We start from the raw sequence: 13,090 nt of genomic DNA on the forward strand, positions 1-13,090 counted from the left end.
CGGCTCACCTGTCTTGGAGACGTTGGTCTGTCGGAGGAGGTCTGCGAACGCTTTCACCAGGTTTCCTGCGAACAGGACGAACAGGCCTTTGAGCCGCTCGGCGATGCAGTCAGACAGTCGGTAGAAGGTGAGCAGACGCTCTTTACTTCCTGCTTCAGATTTACTCCAGTCGAACAGCTGCGAGAAGAGAAACAACAAGCTGCGTCAGAGCTTCAACTATCAGCCGGCGGAAACGATTAGAAACGTCTGGGTCGTCTCCGAAGTCGTGATGTTCAGTTTGGTGACGTTACCTTGAAGAAGAGCGGCCTGAACGTGACCTCGGACAGCTTCATCACCATGACGAGCAGACAGTCGATCACGGAGCCCTCGATCTGCGCCGTCTTCTCCAGATCACCCTGCGGGGGAAGAAAAAACGTCACAATGTTGATCCCAGAACGAGACGCCGAAACGACAGAACGGTTACTGACGGACGGACGGACGGACCGACCTGGCAGTGCTCGGCTCTGAAGTCCAGGGCGGCGAGGAAGAAGGTGGTGAGCTCTGATTGGTGGAAGTTGAGCTGATCTTTCTCCATGTGAGCGATGTGTTCCTTCAGGATGCTCATCAGCGCCCCCAGCTGGTCCTTCCTGTCGGCAACCATGACGCTGTAGCACTTGGTGACGGTGGGCAGTAGGACCCTGGGGGGCAGCTTGGTGGCCAAGGTGCTCCTCAGCGAGGCGAGACGCACCGACAGCTGAGCGGTGACGGAGGAGGAAGACGAGGAGGAGGAGGAGGAGGAGGCCTCGACCAGCCGAGTCAGCCGACACACCTGCAGGAACCAGGAAGTGTTGGCATGGTAACATGTTTAATAATAAGCATCAGTGATCGATCGACTTTCTATGGACCGTTAACTAATTAATCAATTAAGAGAATGACGGACAGGTGATTGGTTGATGCAGAGAGTCGTCAGTTGCAGGTGTTTACCTGTAAGGTGGTGTCCTGCAGGTAGGGGCTGATGAAGTGCGGCAGCGTCTCTGTGACGCGCTGGAGGGCGGTGACGGCGCTCAGCAGGTAGATCTCATTGGTCAGCAGCTCCTTCCTGTCCGTCAGCGTGAGCAGCACCGCCGGCATCAACCTGCAGGACACAACAGAGAAGTAAAACCAGACGTTCTCTCAGCAAACATCTCAGCAGGACGTCTTTAAAAAAAAACATCTCTGAATCGTTCCTACGGACCTCGGCAGCTGCGGGATGGCGAGGGCTTTGAGCGTGCTGACCACCTCCGCGATGCAGAGCAGAGCGCTGCCCGTCACGTTCTTCTCTTCTTCGGGTGACGTGACGATGTCCACCGTCTTCAGCAGGACGGGGACGAACGCCTCCTGGTGGTCGGAGCCGAAACTGCGGCAGAGCAGCTTGAGGCTGTAGAGCGCCGTCTGCCGGTTGATGGCCTGCTCCGCCTCCTCCTCCTCCATCACCTTAGCGTGACTTTTACCCACAATGCTCAGCAGGTCGCCAGTCAGCTGTAAGAGCGCGGTGACCTGCGACGGAGGGAAGGAAAGTAACTTTATAATACTCTGTTATGAATTCAATCAAAAATGAAAGAAAACAATAAAAACAATTAAACAAAGCTAATAAAACAGAATATGATGATTATTGATATTGATAAAGTTATGCAGTCATGGTTCAACAATAAATACAATAAGTAAAATATCACGTCAGGCTGGTAAATCCAGTAACTCACTTTCTTTATTGGGCAAGTGGTAAAAAAAAAGTAAAAAAATAAATAAACAAATAAAATAAAAAATGTTTCGGTTATTTTTTTTCGATCATCCTCGTATTATGAATTATGTTCTCATTCTCTGGCCCACAGCACGGCCGCCTCCCCTCGTACACATCGCAGAATACTGGTCCACATCCAGGGATGTGCAGAGAGCCCAGTATTTGTATTTGTATCTGTATCTGTATTTGTTGAGGCAGTGAAATTATTTGTATTCAAATAAAAATCCTGTTTTTGTTTTTATTACGCTTTTAATTTTAGAAAATTAAAGAGTTACAATAAGTGTTCATGAAGCGTGTGTCAGTAGTTCAGCCCCCGACTCCGGGACTGATGTCCAAATAAGGAAATGTGCGTCATGTAGCAGGTGGATGTGACTCCCCTCACTGAGACCTGCTGATAGACGTCACAGCGGAGCAGAGGAGAGACACTGAGATAGTGATGTCACTGACCTGCACGCTGCTATTTAACGCTCTTTTTTTTTTTTCTTCCAGAAAACAAATAATTTTTAAAATATTTGTATGAAACAAATATTCGTAAAAATAAACTCACTATTTGTGCTTTGCTGAATAACGTATTTGTATTCGGGCACGCCCCCTACCCACGCCGTTGGCCAATCAAGAACTGAGTTACTAGTCATGTGATGCGTGAAACAAACAGGAAATAGTGCAGCGTGTGATTTTTAACAAACATAAATACTCTCGAGAACGAGAACGTGGAAGCTTGAAGTTACATTATTTTAAATAACATATATATGAAATAATTTAACGTAAATTTGTTAATTGATGTTATTTTACACAAGTTATCTTATGTTGTGTTTTATTAAAGTTGTCTTATGTTACCTTGTTTTATCTTGTGTGACACTTTATGCTGTTAATCTTATGTTATTTTATTAGTAACGTCTGTAAAGTGTCATGAAAGTATTTAACTTACATGATGTTAAGTTTTATGTTACAGATGTTTGAGCCTCTAAATGAATAAAGGAGTATCAGATGTATTTGTATTTGTGCACCTGTTGTTCCTCCCACTGCGTCCTGTGCTGCAGTTTGTTGTTCAGCAGCTCCATGGCCTTCCTCCTGACGGACGGCAGCTGATTTCCCATCAGCCCTCTCATCACTGTGATGAAGGTATCCGTGGGCAACAAGGCATTCACCTTAACAGAAGATAAAGAGGAAGAATGTGTGTTTGGAGTGTTTTTTTTCTACCACATACTGTCAAAAGGTAAAAAATCAACGAACCTTATCCAGAACATCGTAGGCTTTATTCAGCAGAACTCTCCAGAACTTGGCGGTGGGCTTGTCGGCGTTCTCCTCCACGCAGCGAGCGACGCTGTGGATGTAACGCAGGATCTCCTCCAGCAGCCTGAACAAAGAGGACGTGTTCATCTCAACGCTGTCATAACGTTTGTCTTTACTCGTCTAAAGATGGACGTTAATACAGATCTGGATCGCCCCCTGGTGGTGGCTAGCTGCAGTACAGGTCATAAGCCCCGCCCCCTCCATGTTAGCAGATGAGACAAACTAAAAACATCATTTGAGGTCGTTCTTATCTCGCTGATGTTTGTCCAAGTTCTATTTTTTCCTTTAAGTTTGTTTTTAATAAGTTATTTGACGATATAAAAAGGGGGCGTGGCGTTATGATTGACAGCCGCCCTCAAACCTCTGTCAGGCGGCGGGATGGCTGGGGGAGGGGGGGGCTGACTCTACTCCCGGAAAGATAAGAGATTCTCTTGTTTTGGCTTCACTTTTGCACAGCGGCAGGAAGTGGAGACGCGTCGACTCACCGCTGCTGCAGCTGCTGAAGAGACTCGTCAACGACGTCGCCGCCGTCTGACACCTGAAAACACACAACATCAAATGTTTACTGTGTGAACAAATTACTGCTGAAGCCACTTTAACACCAAATATTATAATGAGTATTATTACTGCTGTATCTATAACATCAAAAAAATAACAGAAAGTCGAGAAAGTTCCATATTTTTCTGATGTTTTCAACAAATCCAGTCCAACAAAGTGTCAATACTTTCTTAAAAGTAAACAAACACAATCAGCAGGTTAAAAGTCTCTAATATAATAATATACATTCAGTTTATGAGGTACATGCAAGTTAAACAGCAGCATGAACTTCATCCTCCATCAAGTTGGACAGTTTGAACAGAAACTGAACAATTAATTAATTGCTTTTCTGTAAATTTAATATAATTTCTTAAAGCCAAAATTTCCTTAAAGCCATGTTTTATTAAACCCACCTTCCCGATGAAGCTGGCCGAGCCGAGCAGCTGAGCCATGAAGGAGACGGAGAGGAACTTGAAGTGTCGCAGCTCTTTGCTGCTGTGAGTCTCCAGGCTGAAGATCAGCTCCTCCACCTTCTCCTCCTCTTCCTCCTTCTTCTTGGCTCCTCGCCGGCTGACGGGACGCTTCGCCGGAGCTGCAGAGGACGAAAAAACATCGGTTCATACAGACGGAGCTGCTGCTCGCTGACTTCACTCTGTCATGTGTTTGTTTCCGGCCGCCATCTTTGTTCCTGTTTTCAGTCTCAGTGTAAAGATCATATATATATATATATATATATATATATATATATATATATATATATATGTGTGTGTGTGTGTGTGTGTGTGTATATATATATATATATATATATATATATATATATATATATATATATATATATATGTACATATGTATCTTGAGGTAAAAGCAGACGGAGCAGATTAAAGTCAGAAGACTTTCAGGCGTCTCACCGTCGTCTTTGTCGTCGGGCAGCTGCAGCAGGAAGTGCAGGATGTTGATGATGGAGGTGAGCTGCTCCGTCACCTCGAACTGACAACACAGAGAAATCCAGAAGTCCACGTCTCTCTCCAGAGCTGCATCCTACACACACACACACACACACACACACACACACACACACACACACGCACACACACAATAACAGAAAGCTTAGTTTAACTTGTGACATCATGTTTTAATATCATAATACTATAAATATCGACATGGAGTTCCTTTGACGGCTCGTAGAATTTTTAGCACCAAACGTGGATTCATCCGCTGCTGAAAATAGTGCTGCATCTGTAAGTGGGACTAAAAACCTTCAGATTCTGTTTCATTAATAAAAACGCTCCTTGCCTTCTCGCTCACGGAGCTGGCGGTCTGCGTGGCGTGCAGCTTGAACAGTAGGAGCATTAGGACCCAGAGGAAGCGGGCGGGACCCAGCGTGGTCACCAGCTGAGTGAGGATGGGCAGACGCCGGTGCTCGGGGACGTGAGGCAGCGCGTCGGCGAACACGTGCGCGATCCTCGTCACCACAGCGTCCACGTGAGCCGAAGACCGGCCGTCGGAGAGCTGCTGGGCCTGAAGAGGAGGAGGAGAGAGGAAGAGGAGGAAGAGGAGGAAGAGGAGAGGAAGGATGTTAGAGAGACATTTAGGATGTCAGATGTCAGGAAGCAGTGATAAGGACCTCCAGACTAATCTAAACTTAAAAATGTCCATGAATGGACATCTATTCTGTATCGTCGGTTGCTAAGGTGGTTGCTAAGGTGGTTGCTAAGGTGGTTGCTAAGGTGTTTCCATGTGTTGTCCACTCTCAAGTTGACATTTGGAGTAAAGAAGGAGAAGAAGAAGTGAAATCCTGCTACTATAGTTTGTTTACGTAGCCTCCGGAGCCAGAGGAAGCTTCCTGAAGCTGACCAATCAGAACAGAGTGGGCTCATCAGGAGGGCGGGGCTTAAAGAGACAGGAGCTAAAACAGCCTGTTTCAGACAGAGGCTGAACTGAGGGGCTGCATAAAGATATTCCAGTAGAACCTCAGAATATAAACATAGAGCTGACTGGAGACGTGTCCTCTCACCTGGATCAGAGCAGGTATGACCATCTGCACCGTCTTGTCGATGACTCTGAAGCTGTAGGCGTCGTCCAGACGCATGATGTTGGCTCCCATGAAGGTGAAGATGGGCATGATGTTGTGCAGGACTTTCTCCTGGAGGACGAGGACGAGACAGAGGTCAGCGAGTAAAGATGTGTTTATGTGGCTGTTTTTAAAATTAACGTTACAACAGGACACAAACAGACTAATCAGGTAAGAAAAGTGAAATAAATGTGCAGAATCATAACAAACTGCAGCTTAGAGTCAAACAAACAAGTTGTGGAGATATATGGAGCGATTTGTTGAGCGGATCAGTTTGAAATAAAGCTCAGAGGAATAAAAGAAACAGCCACAGTGAGATTTAAATACTTTAGACTCAGCAAACTAAACAAAAAAAAACATCTTCTTCACTGTTTCTCTTGTCGTGGTGACAGAATGATGTGTTTGTTGGTCTGGGATGAAGGACTCACGGGGAAGATGGAGGCGACGGTGCCCAGCAGCAGCAGAGCGTGATGGTGAGTCTGCGGCATGTCGGACGCTCTGATACACTGAACCACCAACTCAACACTGAACTTATCTTCATCCAGAACGTCTGAACACAACAAACAACACAGATGTTACATGAACTTCCTGAAAGAAAGGCCTGAAAGTGGATCTGTCTCCTCTCTGAGGGACCAGACGGAAATGTACTTTATGTACTATTTTACATGCAGTATTTGAACAGTACTGGTACTCTGACTGCAGTCCAGGGTCTCTCAGTACTCTACCTGTCCCTACAGGAGCTCCATCAGGAGACAGTTTGTTGCAGACGTTGAGCAGACAGCTGAGCAGCAGCTGCTTGGTGTACTCCCTGTTGGTGTCGTCACCTGAAGACGCTTCAAGACTCCTGAGAACAAAAAAGAGAAACAAAAAAACATTAGAAGAGAAAACAGGAAATCTGTTTATCTGGTTTACAGTTTTTACTCTAAACTGACACACTAGAGCTGCAACGATGAGTCGACTGACAGAAAATGAACTGTTCTGATAATCGAATAATCGTTTTATTTACTGCTTCCAGCTTCTAAAAATCAATAAAACTTTATTTATACAGCACCTTTCATACAGGTTAGAGCGATTCAAAGAGCTTCACTGATGACCGACAAGCCAATAATCAGACAGAACAAATGTAGACAATAATAGTGAAATAATCAGAGAATAATGAACCAGAGAAATTAAAATGTTTAGATTATTTATTTAGTTTGGTTAAATATTTGTGCTAAACATTTAATTTCACAGATATTTAGTTGCTTGTAAGGTTTAAATCTTTTTGGCCTTTCTTTCCCTCCATAAAATCATATTTTTCTAAACTCATTTTAATTTGAAGTAAATTTACATTTTCAAACAAGCAAATAAAAATAGAATCACAACCGTATTTTAACCCAAAATTAATTAATTATTACTAATTAAAATTAATTATTCAAAATTGAAAAAATATTTTTATTTTATTAAATGATTTTTTTCTGATTCAATATATTTTTATTGACTTTTTTTTGGTAAAACGCTTCATACAAAACTAACAAATAATAATAATAATAATAATAATAATAATGATAATAATAATAATAATAATAATAATGATGATGTTGTTGTATATAAAGTGGGAGTAATGAGTTTAAGATGACATTAAATACTCAAGAGCCTCAAAACTACATTAAGCAACAAATAATTACATCTGACAACAGAAATAAATAAATATATATACATATATATATATTTATATGTATATATGTTGTGTCCAAAGATGCGACAGATAAACTTTTAGGCTTTTACGGCTCCGTAATGGTTTTATTTTAAATTGTCAGCCATAAACTTCCATATAATCTGTTTTATGGGTCCAGTAAATATTTAAATGATATAATTTTCAGATGACATCATTCCTCTGTTAAAAATCTGGAAACTGTTTTTCATGCAGTTTTCTCAAAGCTCTTCGAGTCGTCTGAGTGATTTGAGGTAAAATATGAAGACGAGATGTTTCTCCTTCATCATCTTCATCAGAGCGTTTAACTGCTGCTCACCTGGAGAGCAGAGAGAACAGAACCGGCACCAGCGTCTGGGCTCTCTTCAGCTTCTTCTTGTGCTGCAGCAGCTCCAGGATCAGAGTGACTCTCTGCCAGGACACGGCGCCCCCCTGTGGTCCCACATCACCGCCCTCCTCCGGTTTCCTGTCCAGAGAAAACATCACATCATCACATCTGTCTTCTGCTGCTAAACATCATTTTACTTTGGTAGAATTTCTCTAAGAAGCATTTAAATGAAAGAAGAATTTCTGATTATTTTGATCTGAATGTAACAACTTCTGCTGCAACATAAAGAATCCACATTAAGAAAATAAAACACTGATTATTCAGGACTTCCTGTTCCTCTACTGACACAGATCAGACCGCAGATTCATGTGACTTGAGATGTTGTGAAAACAGTGAGACGAGCTTCACCTCTGCAGCATTTTGCTCCTGCGGGTTTGCTGCACCGTCACACTGACTTTGGGTTTCTCAGGCGGAGCGAGCTCATTGGCTACCAGCTGACCGTCGACCGCGATCTGTCAAAGAGAAGAAATGATCTTCAGTTAAAGAAAGAGCAGCGTTTCATAATCAGGATCAGACTTTTAAAGAGTAACGATCAGGCTCAATGCGCCACCTGAAGGTGTAAATGACTGATTGATGACTTTGATCATTGATCAACTCTTATTTTGAAATTTCACCCAATGAAACTTGTTTGTTGAGGAGAGTTGATCTGTGAGTTACAGTTTGTAAGTTTGTTGTTTTCCACTCATTAAACGCTTTTATCTTTTCATCCATAAATCCCTGACTGGACATTTACCAGTCCAGTGTAACATCTATACTGGGCTGGACCACAGGACTCTACTAACTGTCTGATGACTCTTATTTTGAAATTTCACCCAATAAAACGTGTTTGTTGGGGAGAGTTGATCTGTGAGTTACAGTCTTAGTAACTGTTGTTTTCCACTCATTAAACATAATAAACGCTTTTATCTTTTCATCCATAAATCCCTGACTGGACATTTACCAGTCCAGTATAGATGTTATACTGGACTGGACCACAGGACCAGACTCACTCTACTAACTGTCTGATGCTTCAAGTCCTGCAGGTTGATTCTGAACTGAGAACCAGTCGTCTTCACTGATTATTGTCTTCTGCTTTGTTTAACTGTGTATTTCTGTGTCTCGACATCACTGCTAATGAGGGAAACGTTTACAGCAGATCTGAACCATGATTAGAAGACCTGCAGGTGTCAGAGAACCTGCTGGTAACTGTTGTATGTTCAGAGCTCGTCTTGATGTTTAAGGCTGTTGAACAGTAACGTTAGCTTAGCGATGCCTCGATTTAAGGCCGTTGAACAGTAACGTTAGCTTAGCGATGCCTCGATTTAAGGCCGTTGAACAGTAACGTTAGCTTAGCGATGCCTCGATTTAAGGCCGTTGAACAGTAACGTTAGCTTAGCGATGCCTCGATTTAAGGCCGTTGAACAGTAACGTTAGCTTAGCGATGCCTCGAGTTAAGGCCGTTGAACAGTAACGTTAGCTTAGCGATGCCTCGAGTTAAGGCCGTTGAACAGTAACGTTAGCTTAGCGATGCCTCGAGTTAAGGCCGTTGAACAGTAACGTTAGCTTAGCGATGCCTCGATTTAAGGCTGTTGAACAGTAACGTTAGCTTAACGATGCCTTCATCATTTTAAAGAGAACAAATGCTGAAAATGTTTCTCACAGTTGATCAGATTTATGGTGACTGCAGTGTAAAAGCTCAAACGTTAACTAACTTGTCAAAACATCAATATGACATGAAACACACACAGTTTCATTCACAGTGCAGCAGTTATGAGGAACCAACATGTGGAAACAGATTCACTTGGAACACCGAGCCTGAAAACCAGTCAGACCAGGACCAGGACCAGGACCAGGACCAGGACCGGGACCAGGACCAGGTCCGGTACCTCTGGTGGCTGCTCACCCCTTTAAAGGCGCTGCTGATGGCGTTGGCCACCGGAGGACTCCTGCTCTCCACCAGCAGGTCGAACATCACTGACAGAAGCTTCTGCTGAACCTTCTCGTCTCCGAGCGCCGAGAAGAACGACTTCGAGATCTGCGGAGAAGAAAGAAGAAGAAGATTTTACACCTGAAAACACCGACAACATGACTGATGGGTTGTTTATATGGTATTTTTGTGTCCTCTTTAACTGGTGTGAGTCAATAAAGTGAGTCAGTAAGTTTCTATCTGAACACAACAAGCTTCTGCTTATTAAATATAAAAACATCCTGCAGGACATGATGTCATCACATGGTTGATAAAAGAGAAACATTTTATTCATTTGACTCAGAAGTTAAATTTCTTCTCTTTTAATTTGGAGGCTGGATTTTAATCACCAACTGTAGATATGAGTGTTTTTAAACATCAAGTGTTGAATAAACTCCTGGTTTTAAACCTGATTTTATTGGTTTTATGTCTTTTAATCCTGGTTTTAACTGGTTTAACTGTCCATGATTTGATTTTATTCCTTTATCTTTCAGTTTAATCCTGGTTGTTGTGGATTTATTCCTGGTTTTAACACCTTGTTCACTCCTTTAAACTTGTTTTTTTTTGCTTTTTAATTCAGTTCTAACTTGAGTTTCATACCTGGTTTTTATTCTGGTTTTAAAGATTGATGTGAATCCTGATGTTGGTGCAGTTTTATTGCAGCCTGATGTAAACCAGGTTTAATCCCTGGTTGATCTAATCCTGACCTGCTCCAGGGCGATGATCTGGCAGCTGGGGACGTCGGGGTGCGGCAGGGTCGGGGTCCTCAGAGCTCTGACGAACAGATCCAGACAGTTCTGGTCCTCGGCCAGCAGGGGGGCCGACGCCTCGTCGTACTTCCCCAGGATGAGCTGCATGAGCTGGGCCTCGGCTCGCAGCAGGGTGGGGGTGTCGGGGCCGCTCTGCTCCAGGAGCCGATCCAGGACGGGAAGCAGGGCGGACAGGATGGACTGGGAGGAGGAGACGGTTCGGGTCAGTGGGTTTTATTATTTTTCTGCAGCAGGTTCAGATGTTTTAGACGCGTCTCCGCTCTCACCTGTCCGTTGACGTGGCTCAGCGCTCTCAGCAGGCCGGCGGCGCTGTACGACGGGCAGCAGGGAGTCTGAACGCTCTGCAGCAGCTGCTGCAGCGACGACTGCAGCTTCTTCTGCTGCGACTTCACTTTAGCCGACGAAGACTCGTCATGAAGAACGCCCAGAGCCTGCAGGGTGTTTATCATCCCCAAAATAAACAAGAAGTTGTTTTATAAAGTCGTTTGATTGAAATAAAGTATAAAAAACAATTATTTAAATCAGAATATCTGATCACAGATGTTTCCTGATGTAATGACGTGTGGTCCAGTAGAGGTGTGATTATTCATTACTATGTTTCTGTTTACAATAGACACAAATAAACTATTATTAACACACTGACACAATTAGATTAGAGATCTGTAATTCTGTTATAAGTTTCTTGGAAAAAAATACTAAATTTGAGACTAATAAAAGCTAAAATAGAGACAATATTAAATGTTAATTATCAAACATACAGTTTAACATACATGAAGAATAAGAATTCAAATAATACATAAATGAATAAATATTTACTTGTGTTAAAACTTGTCTCTATTAGAATTTTGGACATATCTTTAAAAATATGAAGATTTGCTTCTTTTCTATATTTCACATCTTTATAAATTAAATGATTCATGTTTTAAATTGTGGATCAAAGAAGCGGATTGATGAATATAAAAGCAGATAAACTGATAAATGATCATTTGAAGAAGAGTTTGAGACGTTCTCACCGTGCTCAGGTACGACGGGTCGGCCATGATCTCCTCCGAGGTCTTCAGAAGCTTCTCTGTGATTGGCTGGAAGGGGGAGGCGTCGGCCCCTGATAGGCTCTGCAGCGCGCCGAGCGCCGCCCTCCGGACCTCCCGAACCGGCGAGCTGAGACAACACAGCAAGGACGGGACCACTGACACACACACACACACACACACACACACACACACACACACACACACGCATGCACGCACACACACACACACACACACACAGAGACACACACACACAGACACATGCACACACACACACGCACATACACACACGTACACACACAGACGCACATACATGCACGAACACACACACACACACACACACATACAGACACAGAGTTACTTGATTTCCTCATAATTAACTGATATGTTAATTATGCTCTGATGTCTGTTGTTGTTTGTTGATGTTTGTTGTTGTTTGTTGATGTTTGTTGTTGTTTGTTGTTGTTTGTTGATGTGTTTTCTCTTACCTGGCGAGTCGGCAGCCGTCAGCTGGGCCAGCGTGGCGGCCGGCTGAGCGCTCAGCAGAGCTCTGCCCATGTAGAGAGCCTGAGTCTGCAGGACGGCGCCCACCTTCACGTCCAGCTGGTCTCCATGGTTACTGCCGTATCCCCACAGCATGCACAGGAACCTGAAGAGCATCGCCGGCTCCCGCAGGTGAACCTGGAAGAGATACGGTGATGTTTTCTTTTTATTAAATGTATTAAAGTAAAGGAACACGCCGCCTGCTGCCTCACAGTCACAACAACTGTTCCTGAGAAATGATTTCTGTTTGTTAGAATATTAAAAGTTCTGCAGAGATGTTTTCAGTCACATGTTGATTTTGCGTCTACAGACTGGAACGGTGCTGCAGGTGCATCAGATGTGCTATAAAAAACATACAGTCACATTTCTTTTGTTTATTAAGTTTATATTTTCTATTTTAGTTTATTTTTATTTCTTTTTCTATATTTAAACAGAACATCTGGCAGCTCAGTTAAACATCAGAGTTTCATTTTACTGTTGAAGAGTCACCAGCTCGGAGAGGAACTGTAACATGCACAGATGTACGGAAGCCTACTGCTGCCAATATTAAAATAAATCAGTTTTCAATTTGTGTGCCTATAAAGTCTGACAAAAAAATGTTTAATATCTAATTTTGATTTTCATGTTTAAAATATTAATGAAAAATCTATCGATGAATGATTTTCCTGCCATAATAACTAATAATAATAATAATAATAATAATAAAATTGAGTGTAAAACAGTATTTAAGTGGTCAGAATTAAGCTGACAATGAAATTACAAACTGTTTCTTTCTGATGAAAATTACATTTTAATGTAAATTTAAATTTAATTAAATTTTAAATTCAAGTTTAAATTCCCACAGGCCTCTTCTATATGACTAACCATGAAAAAAAAATCCATTTCATTTCATTAGAAACAAGCTGAAATTTCCATTTGAATCATTTTAAATGTTAAAATATAAAAACTGGATTTAAAATTTTACACAAATAAAAAAGTTGCATCTTCCTTCAATCGTCTTTATTCTCGACCGGTTGTCCGTCTCATCTGATGAAACAGTGACTGACTGTATATCATAAAGACTCTA

General features: G+C 42.5%; 2 protein-coding genes across 3 annotated transcripts in view; one reads left to right on the top strand and one right to left on the bottom strand.

Moving 5' to 3' along the window:
- Nucleotides 1-13,090, top strand: part of LOC122971137 (microfibril-associated glycoprotein 4-like) — a 750,976-nt gene that overhangs the window by 170,789 nt on the left and 567,097 nt on the right. The gene's annotated exons all lie outside the window — the stretch shown is intronic.
- Nucleotides 1-13,090, bottom strand: part of heatr1 (HEAT repeat containing 1) — a 29,343-nt gene that overhangs the window by 3,496 nt on the left and 12,757 nt on the right. For both annotated transcript variants that reach the window (XM_044337606.1, XM_044337605.1), the window contains exons 20-40: nucleotides 11,970-12,162; nucleotides 11,467-11,639; nucleotides 10,720-10,884; nucleotides 10,391-10,633; nucleotides 9,621-9,752; nucleotides 8,087-8,190; nucleotides 7,670-7,816; nucleotides 6,383-6,501; nucleotides 6,086-6,207; nucleotides 5,601-5,729; nucleotides 4,880-5,104; nucleotides 4,495-4,624; nucleotides 4,000-4,178; nucleotides 3,535-3,587; nucleotides 2,990-3,113; nucleotides 2,764-2,904; nucleotides 1,214-1,515; nucleotides 964-1,114; nucleotides 488-808; nucleotides 291-395; nucleotides 9-177 (exon numbers count right to left, since the gene is read on the bottom strand). In XM_044337606.1, coding sequence (XP_044193541.1) covers nucleotides 9-177; nucleotides 291-395; nucleotides 488-808; nucleotides 964-1,114; nucleotides 1,214-1,515; nucleotides 2,764-2,904; nucleotides 2,990-3,113; nucleotides 3,535-3,587; nucleotides 4,000-4,178; nucleotides 4,495-4,624; nucleotides 4,880-5,104; nucleotides 5,601-5,729; nucleotides 6,086-6,207; nucleotides 6,383-6,501; nucleotides 7,670-7,816; nucleotides 8,087-8,190; nucleotides 9,621-9,752; nucleotides 10,391-10,633; nucleotides 10,720-10,884; nucleotides 11,467-11,639; nucleotides 11,970-12,162 — 3,427 coding nt within the window. The remainder of the gene's footprint in view (nucleotides 1-8; nucleotides 178-290; nucleotides 396-487; nucleotides 809-963; nucleotides 1,115-1,213; nucleotides 1,516-2,763; nucleotides 2,905-2,989; nucleotides 3,114-3,534; nucleotides 3,588-3,999; nucleotides 4,179-4,494; nucleotides 4,625-4,879; nucleotides 5,105-5,600; nucleotides 5,730-6,085; nucleotides 6,208-6,382; nucleotides 6,502-7,669; nucleotides 7,817-8,086; nucleotides 8,191-9,620; nucleotides 9,753-10,390; nucleotides 10,634-10,719; nucleotides 10,885-11,466; nucleotides 11,640-11,969; nucleotides 12,163-13,090) is intronic.

Source organism: Thunnus albacares, chromosome 20 (assembly GCF_914725855.1).
Source record: "Thunnus albacares chromosome 20, fThuAlb1.1, whole genome shotgun sequence".
Classification (NCBI taxonomy): Eukaryota; Metazoa; Chordata; class Actinopteri; order Scombriformes; family Scombridae; genus Thunnus; species Thunnus albacares.